This window comes from Salminus brasiliensis, chromosome 13 (genome assembly GCF_030463535.1).
Source record: "Salminus brasiliensis chromosome 13, fSalBra1.hap2, whole genome shotgun sequence".
NCBI lineage: Eukaryota > Metazoa > Chordata > Actinopteri > Characiformes > Bryconidae > Salminus > Salminus brasiliensis.
Genome location: NC_132890.1, coordinates 2,631,597 through 2,649,004, shown reverse-complemented (window position 1 = coordinate 2,649,004; position 17,408 = coordinate 2,631,597). Strand labels below are relative to the sequence as shown.

Here is a 17,408-nt window from a genome sequence, read left to right as displayed (position 1 = left end):
GATTGGCTCTTTTAATTGGCCTTGATTTCAGACAAAGCAAATAATAATAAGTAGGTGTCCCAATACTTTTGTCCATATAGTGTATCTCTATGACGCTCACACATAGACATACAACAGACACTAACCACAGAGGCCTCTGGTAGAGGTGTTGTCAGGGGCTCCATACTGTAGGACCATGATGCCGGTGCTGTGGTACCACTGTATGTTGATTCCACCAGGGGTTTGAATGATGTACATGGTTCCTGTGTCATCAATGTGCAGGTTCAGTCTGGTGAAGGGCAGCCGAGCAGTGATCTGGTTCACAGATACCTACAACCAGTCCAATAACACAGGTCAAGGGTCATAAACACAACAGAAACAGCTTTAGCTGACCACTTCATTAAGACCTTCTTTGGCTGTCACTATAAATTCTTCATGGCATGGATTCTACAAGATGCTGGACACATTCCTTTGAGAGCCTGGTCCATGTTGACATGATTGCATGGTGCAATTCATAAAGATTTCCCAGGAGCACCCACAGACTGGGATTCCCCAGTTCCACCACAACCCAGAGGTGCTCTACTGGCTTCAGATCTGGTGACTGAGAAGAACACTCAATTGAAGAGCCCTGAACTCACTGCCATGTTCATGAAACCATTATGACACTAGCTGTTAGAAGATACACACAATCAGCAACGATACTCAAATCTCAAGTCTGTGGAATTCAAGCGACGACTGATTGGTATTAATGAGCCCAAAGCCTGCCAAAAGAACCTTCCCCACCACGTTACACCACCACCTCCACCAGCCTGGACTGTTGACACAAAGCAGGTTGGGTCCATGAATTCATGCTGTTGGCGCCAAATTGTGAATTTCCCATCTGCAGTGAGGCTCCTCAGCAGAAAGCAAGATTTTGCACACCAGGCTACGTCTCTCCAGTCTTCAGCTGTCGAGAGTTGGTGGTCTTCTGCTGTTGTAGCCCAATCCTCCTCAAGGTGGGAGGTGTTGTTGTGGGTTCTGAGATGCTTTTCTGTTCTCCACAATCGTACAGAGTGGATTTCTGAGTTACTATAGCCTTTCTGTCAGCTCCAACCAGCCTGAGCAGCCATTCTCTTTTGATATCTAATTGATCATCAAGGCGTTTCCATCTACAGGACTGCAGAACTGCAGCTCACTGGAGGTTTTTTTCTTTAATACACCATTCTGAGCAACTCTAGAGACTGCTGTGCTGAAAATCCCAGAAGATCAGCAGCTCTAGACATTCTTAAACCAGACCGTCTGAGACCATTTTCCCTCATTCTGATGGTTGATGTTAACATTGCAGTCTGTGTCTCTACGGCAATCTACTGCATTGCTGACACATGATTGGCTGAATGAGTTGCTAATAAAGTGCTTGATGGGTGTACCCAATCTTCCTGCCCAATCTCAGATAGGCAATTACCCAGTCCCTTCATTAGTACTCTCCCCCATCACATGTAATGCTCCTCTGACTCTGCTAATGCAAACTGCTGCTGATGTCGCCAAGCAAACCCCGGCTAATGATGTGATGTGGGGAGAGATAGAGCCATCTACCCACCCGGAGCAAGGCCAATTGTGCTCTCTCAGCCTCCGGCTGCGGATGGCAAGCAACATGACCAGCGATCCTTGTGTCAAAGTGCCAGTGCCTTTGTCCGTCGCCCCACCCGGAGCCCCGTGGATGTATTTGAAGGGTTTGCGTACCTTACGATCGAGGCGATTGATCATGATCCTGTAGGCATGGGTGGTTATGTTCAGCTTCTTAAAACACAAGCCGGATGTTCCACCTGTAGGAGTCTGTCAGAGAGAGGGAAGGAAAGGGGATAGTGCTCGGATGAATAGTGCAATCAGACTGAGAACAGTGTTGTGATGCTTGGTCACTTACAGGTCTTCTGATGTAGTTCACACTCTGAAACGGAGAGAAGAAGGATAAAGCACTTCAGAACAGAAGGCAGTGCAGTGATTATGTAAATGCTCATAATTTAGGTACATGGATGAGGAATGTGAAACTGTGCTCACCTCACTGGTGGGGCATTTTTCGATGTGTCCCACTATGTTCTCTCTGGGCAGGTGGACCAGTATATAGGAGCCATTATCATACAGAGCGACATTGTTGCCGTCAAACGTGATCACACGCAGGTCTGAGATTATAGAGCAGCGACCTGACAGGACATATACATGTCAATACACATACAGGATCATTTGCAAAAATACAGAAATAATAGTACATACAGTTATTTGATCAAGTCTAGGACACTGCATGAAAAGCAATGTCTTTTTGAACATATTTAATATATTTTTTTGCATCTGAACAATACTGAGAGATAGGTAATAAAAGTAAACATATAGAACTAAAGAAATGCCTTTAAAATTGTAGAAATAATTAATAGAAATGAAAATGTAGGACACCCTATTCCCTAACAACCCTATTTCCCCCTTCTTAGAAATAACCTTAATAAGACATTTCCTGTATGGAAATGTACCGGGAAAGTTTTTCCTACTCCTCCATGCAGAATTCTTTCAGCTGTGTGATATTTTAGCTTCAGTACCATATAATTATACAATATTTCATACTGAATTCATACTGAATTATGTGTTGGGGACAGCACAGCACATCCACAAATCCAATTCCACATTTCCACCTCCACACTTCACTTCAGCTGGTATGAGGTTCTTGTCTTCTGTTACTGTTCCCAAAATAATTCACCGTTGGATTCATCAAGACCTGGTCTTAGTCTTGGTGTCGTCTGGAAAACTTTAATCTTGCCCAGACTAGTTTTTTTCTGAGGGTAGATGCTGTACTTTATCAACCATCAACTGTAGTAAGAGCAACCTGTATGTCCCATGATGACATTTCAGGATTTTGGAGGCTTTTTGGGCTGAACTTGGGCTGAACTTGCTAGAACAGTCTGATCTGGTCATGTTGGTCAGCTGTTTCATTTGTAGATGATTTAGTGGACAGTGGAACAGCGTCTGATCTCTAACAGTTCTGAGATCTGTTTAAACCCCTTCCATCAACAGACTCCTCTGCATCTTCACCCTTCTTTCTGAAGGCCTCAGAGAGCTCTCTGGATCTGGCCATGATGGTGATCTTCTTCATCCCTCACTTCAACCATCAATCAAGATCAGACCAGACTAAACGTCTGAGGTTTAAATAAGACTCCAGACTCCTCCAGAATAATCCTCTCCAACCACGTTCTGATCATCTGCAGCTGATGTTCTGCAGCTGAGTCTAATTCTACACATTAGTAATAAATGTGGGAGGGGGGATTGAACATTTTGATCACTAGAAAAATTAGATATTCTATTAATTCTATTTTATAAATGATGATTAAGGACATTTCTTCAGGTGTGTGAGTTTAGTTAGATTACCTCTCAGTGCTGATCACATGAAGATCAAACATCCAGATGTTTAATAAGACTGCATAATCTCATTATTAGAATTGTAACAGTGCGTGTCTTACAGGGGCAGCGCCACAGTGGACAGCACGGGTCAGTGTTGATCTGTATGGGCATTCCTAGCAGGTTGCACTGTGGCTGGGTGATGTTGAACCTGCAGTGCTGGGAGGAGTTGTGCAGCATCAGCTGCCTGTTGAAGCAGATGTACTCACTGCACTCGTCCACACGCACGGAGTACGGAGGCTAAACAGAGACAAAGCAGCCACAGAAATGTCAGCACACATTATACTGTAATATCAAAACCACCACAGACATCCATATAATACACCCCGTGACAGGCTGTTTCATTCTGATTCGCACCCCACCTCACTAAATCTGCCCTGCAGCCGTAACACCTCATTACTGACGAGGCTGTGCTGGCAGCAGGGCAAGAATGCCTCAAGCTACGAGGAGTTATTGGTACGTCGCAGAAACAAGCTTTCACCACCTGTCTGCTTGCAAGATTTACAGTTAAGGGTGTGCTTGTGTGTTTGTGTGTTCATGTGAGAGAGCTTTAGTAAATAAAAAATGCGGGATATACAGTAACATGTAAAAGTTTGTGGACAGAAAAGCAGCTCATCTGGGCAGTAAGTGTTTATTTCCTCAGAAAAACACTAATATTAGAATAAATACTGGTTTTAAAATCTCCAAAGTTCTCCTCATGGAGTCTAGTGTTATTTAGAGTTCTCCTCAGATCAACACCTGTTTTGGTGGTAAATCAGGGCTTAATGATGGTAAATCAGGTGAGCTGCTGCTGCTGCTGCTGCTGCTGATGATGATGATGATGAAGTTGAACACATCCTCCACGCTGTGCTGGCTGGACTGGGGGGCGTCCAGGAGAAACCTGGAGGAACCGAGCTCTGTTCTTCAGACTAGCTCACCGACAAGATCTCACTACTTTCTTCAGAATGAGAAGCTCTTGTTTCTCCTTTTTACTGGATTTATGTTCAGCTGCTTTATCTGTTCTGATGAGATCTGGAGCTTCTACTGTAAAACTCTCTCACTGCTGCTGAGAGACAGGGTTTAACTAATGGGACTAGATGCCAAAAACCTCTGTACTTTACTGTATATTCATTGTTTCTTCTGAAATCAAGGGTATTAAAAAGAGTTGATCCAGCTTTTGTTGGAGGAATGTTCTCTACAGGTCCATCCACAAGTACTGGATGGAGCTTCATCACCATCATTCCAGAGAACACAGTTCTTCCACTGCTCCACAGCTCAATGCTGGGGGGCTTTATACCCCTCTAAGCCTGGCATTATGGACTAGACAAGCTGTGTGTGTGCATTTGCACATCTGTGTCAGCAATGGGTCCCTCTGGTTAAGGGCTTCTGCTGCATGTCCTAAATGTACATGTAAGCTGAGGTCTGCTGATGAGCGCTCTCACCGTGCAGGGCCCAGTGGGCAGTACGAACGGCGGGATCACGGCTGTAATGCCGGCCGTCTCCGGCGTCGGTGATGGAGATGTGGACGTTGGCTCTGAGGTCTCTGGGAGTGTTTGTGTTGTCGTCATGGTCACAAAGTACTCCTCGGTCATTGTGGTGAGGGAGGTCGTCTCCGTGGTTGGGGCAGTGGTTGGGAGAGAAGTGGTGGTGGTAATGGCAGGGGTGGTGGTAGGAGTGGTCGTGGTGGTGATGGCCAGAGTGGTGGTCTCCATAGGTGTGGTCAGCATCTCTGTAGTTGTGGGCAAAGTGGTTGCGGTGGTGGTGGAGGGTGTGGTAGGCTCTGGGGTGGGGGTGGGCGTGGTGGTGGGAGCGGCTGTGGTGGTGGCCAGAGTGGTTTCTGTGGTTGGTTGAGGGGATGTTATGGATGTCGCAGGGCTGGTAGTGAAGAAGGGTGTGGTGGAGGGTGTGGTGGGTAATGTTGTGGGCTCTGTGGGGGGTGTACTGGGTGCTACAGCTTCTGTTATTAATGCTGTGGTGCTTGAGTGAGTGGTAGGAGGTGTAGTAGGAGTGGTGGTGGTTGTGGTGGGAGTGGTAGTGGTAGTGGTTGTAGTAGTAGTGGTGGTTGCAGTTGTAGTAGGAACTGTTGTAGTTGGAGCTGTGGAGGTTCTGTTGGAGCGGGTCACAAACATGTACGGTGTAGGGGTGGGCGGGAGAGTTACACCTGCAAAGACAAATGCATTAAAAATAAGCTTATAAATATATGTCTGTTATCTTGTGCTAGGCTAAACTAGGCTAGGCTAGGCTAGGCTACACTATGCTACATGGTTACGGTCATCTGTTGCCAGTGCTTTTAATCAGCCATTAAAAAAAAAAAATCATATATATATATATATATATATATATATATATATATATATATATCATACTGAGGTTAGATAACAGGGTGGTAAATAGGCTAATAATACTACATCCCAGCCCAGTTGGGTCACACACTTCCTATTTATTCCTCCAACCACAGCCCAAATACTCAATTAAAGCATCCAATGGCATCTTTAACTGTAACAGTAATGATGATGATGGTAGTTATGATGATGAAGATGAAGACGAAGAAGTTAAATGTGTTCAAACTTACAGTCTTCTCGGTAGACGCACCTCCTGGTGACCTCGTCCAGCATCATGTTCTTGGGACAGCGGGGAAAGCAGCCCTCCACGCTGCGCACATAAAGGCAGGGGTTTGAAACAGTGAGCAGTGTTTTGCTGGGTATGAAAAACGAGGGCTCTGTGTTAAATGTGTGAGAACTGCTGAATCTTACGGAGGCAGGAACTGGCACCGCGTGGCAGTGGGGTCGCTGCATGTTTTCACACATGGGCTGGCACACGCATGGTACTTCCACTCACACATCAAGCGGTGCGGGATGACAAAACTGCTCTCTGAAACACGAGTAGATTTTTGGACATCCCACATTAATGTGAGCCGCTCGGTACGGGTTTAAACGTGTTTTCAAAAATAAAAAATTAGGGCGACCCTTTATTTGGAGAAACAGATGCTTGTCAGACTCTCAGTAACATCTCAGTGATGGAGCAGCATCTGAACATCTGAATTCAGCTGGTCCTCACTTTATCCGGAGAGTCCAGGTTCAGATCTGTAGATGTTCACCTGAGAGATCACTGATCCTCTAACAGCTCTGACACAGACCATCTCACCATCCCCAACTGGATTAGGCTGAGATTAAGGGGCCAGGGTGAGGGTTAGGATTAGGTTTTGGGTTGAGGTTAAGGTTAAGATTAGGGCCAGGGTTAGGGTTAGGTTTTAGGTAAAGCTGGGTTAGGTTTTGGGTTGAGGTTAGGATTAGGATTAAGATCAGGGTTAGGTTTTAGGTAAGGCTGAGTTAGGTTTTGGGTTGAGGTTAGAATAAGGATTAAGATCAGGGTTAGGGTTAGGTTGTGGGTTGAGGTTAAGGTTAGAATTAGGATCAGGGTTAGGTTTTGGTTTAAGGTCAGGGTTAAGATCAGGATTAGGGTTAGGTTGTAGGTTGAGGTTAAGTTTAGAATTAGGATCAGGGTTAGGTTTTGTTTTAAGGTCAGGTCAAGGTTTTAAGGTCAGGTCAAGGTCAGTTGAGGTTGAGGATGAGTTTAAGATCAAGATCAGGATCAGGGTTAGATTGTGGGTAAGGCTGGGTTAGGTTGTGGGTTGAGGTTAAGTTTAGAATTAGGATCAGGGTTAGGTTTTGATTTAAGGTCAGGGTTAAGATCAGGATTAGGGTTAGGTTGTAGGTTGAGGTTAAGTTTAGAATTAGGATCAGGGTTAGGTTTTGTTTTAAGGTCAGGATTAAGGTTATGTTGTGGGTTGAGGTTGAGGATGAGTTTAAGATCAGGATCAGGGTTAGATTGTGGGTAAGGCTGGGTTAGGTTGTGGGTTGAGGTTAGGGTTAGGATCAGGATCAGGATTAGGTTGTGGGTTGAGGTTAGAGTCAGAATTAGGATCAGGATCAGGGTTAGGGTTAGGTTTTGGGTAAAACTGGGTTAGGTTGTAGGTTGAGGTTGAGGTTAAGTTTAGGATTAGGATCAGGGTTAGGTTTTGGTTTAAGGTTAGGGTTAAGATCAGGATTAGGGTTATGTTGTGGGTTAGGTTGAGGATGAGTTTAAGATCAGGATCAGGATTAGGGTTAGGTTATGGGTAAGGTTGGGTTAGGTTTTGGGTTGAGGTTAGGATCAGGATCAGGGTTAGGTTGTGGGTTAGGCTGGGATAGGTTGTAGGTTAAGGTTAGGATCAGGATCAGGGTTAGGATTAGGTTGTGGGTTAGGCTGGGATAGGTTGTGGGTTGAGGTTAGGATCAGGATCAGGGTTAGGATTAGGATGTGGGTTAGGCTGGGTTTGGATATTAAGTCTACTTGATGGACCAGATGAACAGTAAATCTACTGAATGTCAGTAAAGCCTCAACAGAACATCTTCAGGATCTTTACCTCAGTGGATCCAGACGCTTCACTGCTGCTGCTGCACTGATCTGCTGTTGATGTGTCACTGATCCTCTTTTATTAATCATCTATTAAGAGTTTATTAACCATCTACAGAGAAACCCTCCAAAGAACACTCATAAGTGCACCTCGGTTTAATCTGTACAGGGAAAATGTGAACTCATAGGTGGTGTATGGGATGTGGGACTGTGAGAACTTTCTTACCCTCAATGGTAAAACTGCTGCTGGCCTTGAAGGAATGTGAGTTGTCGTAGCTCTGTGCGCGTGCGAGTGTGTGTGAGAGTGTGAGGAAGACGCCCTTCTGACTGTGCAGCTCAAAGGAGGATCGCCCTGGCAACCACAAGCCCTGGTGATGAATGAAAGTTGCCTGGCGACGGAAGTCCTCTCCGGGTCTCCAGCGCTCCAGTCGCACTGCGCGGTTCGCCGCAACACAGAGGAAGTAGTTTGGTCGCTCGGCAGACTCCAGCGAGACAGTGGGGAGTCCTGAACACACAATGGCTGGCTTATTAGTTCATATTTTTATTAATTTACTTACAATTTAATTCAATATTTCCAACATAAAGAAGTTATTAAGTTGTCAATTTGAGAATTTGAGGCAAAGAACACTTATCATTAATTATTAATAACTAATAACTTAATTCTAAAAAGCCTTATGATGCATTTAAAGATTTTTTTGGGCATACATGGAATTACGGGAACATTGATTTGACGTACTGTGAAACTCACACTGACGTTCCTCCTTCACAGGAAAAACCAGCAGAACCAAAAACAGGGCTGTAAAATGGGCCAATTCCAAAACTCCCAAACTGTTACATCACAGTCTTGACTCGTTATATTTACACCGCCCAAACGGACATAAGTCCCGCTCACTAGAGAAAGCCTTTTGAGGCTAAACGCAACTCTGGGAGAATATGAAAGCGAAGTTAAAAATACTAAAGGGTAAAGCTAGGCCAACACAAGGAGGAAAAAGGGGCCGAGCAGAGGAAGCAACCTAGCAGGCCTCCAAGCAGGTGCTAGGCTAAAAGCTAACTCTTGTTAACTTGCGGTTTGGCAGAAAAGACATTAAGAAAACAGCAACACTGTCCATTAATACTCAGGAATAACTACAAAACAACAATTACAATGTTCTTGTTACAGTACTAAGCTAGGCTAGGCTAGGCTAAGCCATGCAATATGGTCCCTGTGAGCCACCATAGTGACGTTGCCACTCATCTTTTTTAACCTACAAACTACTAAAAGGAAACAAGTGTGTTTCATTCAAAAGAATGAAAAATAACAGGGTGGTAAATAAGCTTGTAAAACTGCATCTGAGCATTTTTCACCTCAACCAACCATTGGTTGCATAGACCCGCCTTAAAAGTATCACTTCATGGTATTACACTGTTTTTTATTTTCTTTAAATGGTTGAATGCTTTTGAAGGTCATTCTAAACTTCTGAACAGTAAAAAGTTTGAGGTCGTGTTCTCACGTGAAGCTCGGTCCTTGTAGAGCCCGCTGGTGATCATGAAGTTGAAGATGGCAGTGATCTGGCCACTGGTCCTCAGCAGAGGAAACACCTCTCCACTACTGACATTCGCTCCAAAGACACACGCTGAGTCATTCAGCTCAGTAGTGGACAGAGTGAATGGACCATCACCCAGCTCTAAAACACACACAGATCATGCACATCCAGTGATAATGGTCTGTACGCGTGAGTATACGATGTGAAATGAGTAAATTCACATTTAGTACAAAGTAGGTCGAACATACCTTGGTTGTAATATTCACAGTCAAACGCTGGAATAGAAAAAAACATATAAATATACTTGTATACTTGAATTATATACTTATTCATATTTGCGTGTTGTTTTGTATTTTTGTGTATGTATAGTTGAGATATGATCAATTGAATACCCTAAAAAATGTGGTATGACTACGGTATTACCTAGTATATTTGAATGTAGCATATGAGTATACCATGGTATTTAGCAGAACCATATAATTATACCATAGTATTTACCAATGCCATATAAATATATCATGATTTTCAACAGTACCATATAAGTATAATATCATAGTCAGAAGTATCATATAAATATACCATGGTATTTGACAGTACCATATTAGTATACCATGGTTATTAATAGTACCAAATTAGCATACCATGGTATACGACAGTACCATATAAGCATACCATGGTATTCTATAGTACCATATAAGTATAATATGATAGAAGTACCATATAAATATACCATGGTATTTGACAGTACCATATAAGCATACCACTGTATTTAATAATACCATATAAGTATACCATGATATTCAACAGTACCATATAAGTATAATATGATAGATGTACAATATAAATATACCATGGTATTTGACAGTACCTCATTAGTATACCATGGTTATTAATAGTACCAAATAAGCATACCATGGTATTTGACAGTACCACATTAGTATACCATGGTATTCAATAGTATCATATAAGAATACCATGATATTCAACAGTACCATATAAGTATAATATGATAGTCAGAAGTACCATATAAATATACCATGGTATTTGACAGTACCATATTAGTATACCATGGGTATTAATAGTACCAAATAAGAATACCATGGTATATGACAGTACCATATAAGAATACCATGGTATTCGACAGTACCATAAAAGCATACCATGGTATTCAACAGTACCATATACACATACAACGGTATTCAACAGTACCATATTTGTATACCATGGTATTCAATAGTACCATATACGCATACCATTGTATTTAATAATACCATATAAGTATACCATGATATTCAACAGTACCATATAAGTATAATATTATAGTCAGAAGTACCATATAAATATACCATGGTTATTAATAGTACCAAATAAGCATACCATGGTATTCGACAGTACCCTATAAGAATACCATGGTATATGACAGTACCATATAAGAATTCCATGGTATTCGACAGCACCATAAAAGCATACCATGGTATTCAACAGTACCATATCTGTATACCATGGTATTCAACAGTACCATATCTGTATACCATGGTATTCAATAGTAGCATATAAGTATATCATGGTCATGGTGAATTATACCATGGTATTTTCAGAATTGTGATTTTATTCTGTTAATATTTACCATGGTAAATTAATATGGTATTACCATGATCCTATTTTGAAGGGGAACAAATTGAGCCATCTAAAATGATGGACAGTGAAAGGACATCAAAAGATCACTCAGAGTAGTGTGCTACTGTGTACATTTGTACATCTACACAGCCCAGTGTGTGTGTGTGTGTGTGTGTGTGTGTGTGTGTGCGGGCACTTACGGCAGACAGTAGGGGATCTCCACTGTATCGTCACACCGTGTTGACAGCACTTGTGCGCGTATGCAGCAATGCTGGTGCACAGGCACTCACAGTCCCCTCCACGGTTGCAGTTGCAGGTGTCTGTTAGGCAGTTTTTATAGAACCAGGTTACATCCACCTGGGGGTCCGCAGGAGATTACCCACACCAGTGACCACGGGACAACAGAACAAAATAGGTCAGGACACTGAGTGGCCTATATGCTGAATTAGCAATGCCATTAACTACACAAACAGGCCTAATATCACTATATCACACAGACAAATACACACACACACAGACATATAAACACACACACACATGCAATAAACACAAAAAAGACTCCATTTAGTTTTTCTTGTGCTATGACGCCCCCTGCTGACCACATGGTAGAGTGCTGCCAAGTATTCTCTCATTACAGAGGAATCTTACCCTCTGTTTCACTGCTATCAGCTGGTGCATCACCAACAGACATGTGTGTGTGTGTGTGTGTGTAGTGTGCGGCTGTGGGTAAGCTGTGCCCTTTTCTGTAGTCTACAGAACGCAGTGTTGAACTCCTGAGGGAGGCACTTACAACATTGTGGCATGGAGCAAAAACATCACTGTAGAGGAGTCCACATTCCCGTTTAGCGTACGGCTGTCTGCTCAGGTCCCCTTCACAAGGCCTGCGTACCACAAAATCGCTCTCACACTACAGACAACACACACACACACACACACACACACACACACACACACAGGAAGCTTTCTAGAAATCATTTACAAATCATATAACACACACACTGTTACCCTCGGCTGTGTCTTACTCCTCTGGCATCATCTCAGACTGTGGCATGTCCTAGAGCTTCATTTACCTGGCCCAGAGCCCAGCTGTCTCCAAAGGCTTGGGCATTGCTGACCTCCATGTGCCCTGCTGTGGTCATGTCATTCACTGTCACCATGTCAAAGTTCCCGCACATGCCATTGAACTGACCCTAAATACAAAAAACACACATGATAAGGGCTAGAAAGTTGATGTATTGGTACGTCTCTGAAAATCTGGGCAAATGACGAGGACCAACCTTCCATCGTGGTCCAGCACGGATGTGGATGGTCGTTTTACGGTCCCAGAGCACAGTCAAGTCCTGGTTGGGGAAATGGACCACGGTGTAGTAGCCCGCCCCCCACAGCTCAAACTCATACCCTCGTCCAACCACAGTGGAGGAACTCTGGACATTCAACACAAACACAAGCCAGTGAGCAGCAGCGGCGTTCCGGCCTGGAGTGGGACTGACGGAGCATCAGCATGATCCTGAAGCTGATATTTAAGGGTATAACTGCTACTTAACGGTGATTTAACTGGACGTCCAGATGTCTCAGGTGCAGTTTTAATCCAAGTTATAGTGGCTCTGACTGGCTCAGTGGTCTAATGGGCTGCCCCAAGTTTGAATCCCGAACCATGCTGCTTTGCCACTGGTTAACACTGGAGTCCGAGAGAGCATAATCGGCTGTGCTTCCTCCAAGTGGGTAGATGGCGCTCTCCCCCCTCATCACTTTTAAGCAACGTTGGCCAGAACAGGCGCCTGTTAGCTGGTGTGGTGGAGCTGGCGACCCAGGGCTTTCCTCTGAGCGTGTCGGCCACCCGGCAAAGCAGTTCACATGTATCAGAGGAGACGTGTGTTAAGTCTTTACCCTCCTAGTGTCTGGGAGCATTGCTAAAGCTAGGGGGAGCTACGAAGTGGTGGGTTAATTTGCAGAGTGCCAAAGTGGGAAAAATTCAACAGAGAAAAAAATCGAGCATTTCTATTGGTCTAACCATCGTGAGTTTTGGACACAACTGCGAAAAGAGCCAAAGTGAAGATTCAAGGTTTTTGCATGAGTGATACTGCATGATATGCTGATGTCCATACAACAGACCACCTAAGCCACCACCTCTTTTTAAACTGCAGCAGATGTGGCACTGCCGGGCAGCCGTCGCACTCAGGAGGAGAGCACGGGCATCGCTTAAGAGTGATGAGGGGAGAGGGCGCCATCTACCTACCCAGGGAGAAAGAGCACGGCCAATTGTGCTCTCTCTGACCCCAACCACTGATGGCAAACAGCCCAGCTTGGGATTTGAACTCATGACCCCTGGGCCTAGTGGCAGTGCATTGGACCGCATTAGAGCCCCTGTAAAGTTGGCATTTTTGTGGATGGGAGGTTTTTGCGTGAGATCACCCAATTTGAATGTTGAAGAAGGTCGAGAAGAGAAAAGACTCACAGGTTTGCCTGAGTTATCACTGAAGTAGAGTTTAGTGAGGCCAACGTAGATGAGCAGGTTCTTCATGCAGACTATTCCACTCTCGTAGCAGTCTTTATTCTGGGCTGTGATGGAAATCTCGACGTCACCAACGCTCTAGATGCAGGAACACAGAAGAGTCAGGCGTCTGATCAGACGCATGGACACACTTTTGAACTTTTTAGCGCTGAAGGCAGCAGTTGGGGCCTTCAGGATGGCACATAAGCAATCTGAAAGTATGCCTGCGTACATGGGCTTTTTGTAACAGTTGAGGGCTGTGTCCCCTGAGTAGATCAGTGGACTCCTCAGAGGCTTACTGCCCTTTAAGAGACACCAAAGTCCATTCACCAACACTCCCCCAAATACACACACACACACACACACACACATACAGACAGACAGACACACTGACTCACACACACACTCACAGCAGCAGTAGCAGGTTGCAGTGCGTAGGCTGATTAGGAACAGATTGCTCTTTGTTAGTGGAGGGCCTTTGCCGAGTCTGAGCGCTGTGTTAGTGTGCAGGGTTTGACATTCACCACGGCTCCGTTACAGCAATCCCGCTCTAATTAAAAATCCTCTCTGATTTTCCCAAGATTAGGAGCAGTGGGAGTCGCTCCGGTCCTGCTACTCTATCCACCCTGACAGAGAGCCGCCCAGCGAACTCACTCACACACACACACTCACGGACTCACTGAGGCCCTCACACACTCGCATTTTCGGAGCCTCTTTGTTGTTTTTAAAGCGTTTTGGCCGGTTTAAAGGTGTGTCACTGTGGATGTGATCAATCTTTTCATTTGTGGAAGCGTAAAGCTCCGTCCCTCTGTGTTTGTACCACAAATCAGACTTACTCCCAAACGCTCAACAACAGACTGACACATGTTCTCGATCACTGACCCTCTCTCTCACACACACGGATACACACACTTTACACGCAAATACCTTCACTAAGTAGACCTGGCAGTCGCTGACGTAGTCATATTCCAGGCCGTCAAAAGTGTGGTAATGACGGTCACTGTAGATGGTGCAGACGGCGGGGCAGGGAAAGTATGTGCAATTGAAGAACCCGCGATGGCACACACTGAGGGCAGAAACATGCGAGAGGGTCATTTGATGAGCAGCATTATGGACAAAAAACATGGGATTCCAAAAGTCATTATTATTAAAAGTTTGTTTATTATTATTAAATAATAAAAACATTTTATTTATTTATTTTTTAATGTAATAATTAATTAATTAATAATTCATGTCATTTATTAATAAAGTGTTTAATAAATAAATAAATGACTTTTTTTTTTTTCTTATACATTCGTAGCTCGCTCTAGCACTAGCAATGCTCCCAACACTAGGAGGGTAAGAACTTAACGTACATCTCATCCTCCTCTTCTCAAACTGCTGCCACTTTGATAGTGATGAGGGGAGACAGCGCCACCTACCCACCAGGAGAGAGCGTGGCCAATTGTGCTCTCTCAGTCTCCGGCTGCTGATGGAAAAGCAGCATGGCTCGAGAATCGAACTCGTGGACCCTGGGCCATTGTGGTGGCATATTAGACCGCTGAGCCACTCGGAGCCCCGATAATAATATTTCTTAAAGGGTAACATAGTATTTTGAATCTTTTTTCATCAGTATCCAGCCATTTTTACATGGCCGGATTGATTAACATATTTTAATCGAACCTAATCTGGATTATATATGTGTCTCTGTTTACATAAGCTTTATTGTTTCAAATAAAAACTTTTATATTATAAAAATAATTTAATAAAAATAATTGTATGATTCGTGTGCGCCCCTTGAGTTTGACTCAAATTTAGACTAGAAATAATCTACAAACATCATTTCTGGTTTATATTGTTTATAATTAATTGTTAGATTTTTCCAACCACCCCGTCACGCAAGATAGAAAGGGAAAACTGCTTTTTTTTTATAAAAATGCAAATAAAATTATATATCACATTTATTGCCATGTGTGCTAGATCAGGAACTTGACCACCAAAGAAGAACTGTTGACATGCTGATATGAAATCTACCCCTCATGTTATATTTTATATGTAGCTCTGAATAAAGGGTAATATTAAAAAATAATAATAAAAGGATTAAGGATTTATGTCTAAGGTGAGAAAATATGAACACATCTTATTATGTTATTAATTGTTTGCTCTACATGAAAATATAGAAAATAGCATTGTGCAAACAACACAATAAACAATAAATAATAAACAATAAACAAGTACTTCAGCAGTTATCATGAAATAAACACACTGACCATCGATAGCAAGGCGTGTCCACTGTCTCTCCAGGAAGATACTCCAAACCTAGCCAAGCACACGGACAGTTCTCTGGATAATAGCACTCTCCATTATGACCCACCAGCCTAAACACACACACACACACACACACACACACACACACACACACAAATATTACAGACCTAATATATGTATATGTTCTTTATATGATCTGCAATGTGTAACAAATGTGATACATCTGAAACAGAGAGAGAGCGTACCCTGCAGGACATCCACACCCAGGCACACAGGGGGTCATGGGAGGACAGGTGAGATTCAACATTAGGTTCCTACAGGTCAACTCACAGGCTACACCCACGCCAGATGGCCCTGCCCCAAGCTGGCCCCTGCAACTGTAGTAGACTTTCCCATTTGGGCAGTCACCTCTCTCTGGCTCTGAAGGGAACAGGGCAGATTAATTAATAGACCCTAATAAACACAGTTCTGTAACACCTATGATGAGGATACGGTTACATTGACAGCGGTTTGGGCTGAAGATCTTGAGGACTGGATAAAAGAGTTTGTGATATCAGGTGAACGGCAGCATTTCAACTCCAATCAGTGAGACCAGCAACTTTAACTTCAGCTGTCACTGATAGTTCAGCAAAAAGCACCTTCAGACAACTCTAGAATGAGTTGGAGAGGCTGAATGCAATCAAATAATCAGAATAATGTTCAAAAATCTGGTGGAAAGTCTTTAATGAAAAGTAAAGGCTGATGCTGCAGCAAATTCTGCAAAAAACAAACAAACAACAAAAAAAAAAACAGAAAAATCTCATAACTTATGACCATTCATGTAGAATGCTCCATGTCTGAGGGCTTCCTTTTTCCAGGTTATTTTAGTGCACGGTGAAAGACCGTACTCTCTCTCTCTCTTTCTCAAAACACTGGATGCCTCTGATACACAGAGGTATCTCCACACAGCTCCAGGGCCCACCAGCTCAAAAAGTGTGCAAAAGCAGTTGGAAATATAAGATGTACCTCTTTCTTCAGGAACACACTCCATACGAGCATTTCTGCAGAGGCTGAGAATAAATCACACACAAGACACGACACCATCAGGTAGACATCAGTCCCTGCAGACCACTGCTTTACACACACTGCTTTACATACACTGCTTTACATACACTGCTTACACACCACAAAATACAGACATGACCCAGAGTGTTAGCGGCTACCAGCACGTGTAAACAGTGGTGACTGTACTGCATATTGTACTGTACGCACAAGCCACATTAAAAAGAGGATACAATAACTGGGGGGGGGGGGGGGTAGTAATAATAATAATAATAAAAACTAGTAATAAGATAAATAGAAAAATAGAAAATACATTGAAAAATATATGAATATATTATTGTCAGTAATGAACCCAGGGTCATAGGGTGTTTCAGGTCTTAAATCATCAGACACCCTTTTGATCCTCTGTAGTCAGGATGTCTGGGCTAAGGGGGTTCAGTCAGCCTAAGTTGTACGCTGAGCTGAAAGGAGCTGATTGGGTCATACAGGCTATTTACTGTACAGCATTAACATGCTGTAGCTGCAAGGTTAGAGAGGTATATAAACCCTCACACACACACACACACCCACACACACACACACACACACACACACACACACACACATACACATACACATACACATACACATACACACACACACTGCCACCTACAATACTACAATTTAGGCCTACACACCCCCGTCGGCCACAACCTCCTTTTTAAAGTGATAATAATAAT

At 43.4% G+C, this 17,408-nt stretch overlaps 1 protein-coding gene across 2 annotated transcripts in view; it reads right to left on the bottom strand.

Annotated features, from left to right (window-relative positions):
* The window catches only part of otogl (otogelin-like), a 47,202-nt gene that overhangs the window by 14,365 nt on the left and 15,429 nt on the right, over positions 1–17,408 (bottom strand). For both annotated transcript variants that reach the window (XM_072695213.1, XM_072695214.1), the window contains exons 22-41: positions 16,654–16,697; positions 15,894–16,068; positions 15,651–15,758; positions 14,329–14,467; positions 13,366–13,500; positions 12,188–12,334; positions 11,981–12,100; positions 11,701–11,817; positions 11,111–11,267; positions 9,542–9,568; positions 9,261–9,434; positions 7,997–8,275; positions 6,129–6,246; positions 5,948–6,027; positions 4,818–5,536; positions 3,459–3,636; positions 2,014–2,156; positions 1,880–1,903; positions 1,699–1,791; positions 126–309 (exon numbers count right to left, since the gene is read on the bottom strand). In XM_072695213.1, coding sequence (XP_072551314.1) covers positions 126–309; positions 1,699–1,791; positions 1,880–1,903; positions 2,014–2,156; positions 3,459–3,636; positions 4,818–5,536; positions 5,948–6,027; positions 6,129–6,246; positions 7,997–8,275; positions 9,261–9,434; positions 9,542–9,568; positions 11,111–11,267; positions 11,701–11,817; positions 11,981–12,100; positions 12,188–12,334; positions 13,366–13,500; positions 14,329–14,467; positions 15,651–15,758; positions 15,894–16,068; positions 16,654–16,697 — 3,161 coding nt within the window. The remainder of the gene's footprint in view (positions 1–125; positions 310–1,698; positions 1,792–1,879; positions 1,904–2,013; positions 2,157–3,458; positions 3,637–4,817; positions 5,537–5,947; positions 6,028–6,128; positions 6,247–7,996; positions 8,276–9,260; positions 9,435–9,541; positions 9,569–11,110; positions 11,268–11,700; positions 11,818–11,980; positions 12,101–12,187; positions 12,335–13,365; positions 13,501–14,328; positions 14,468–15,650; positions 15,759–15,893; positions 16,069–16,653; positions 16,698–17,408) is intronic.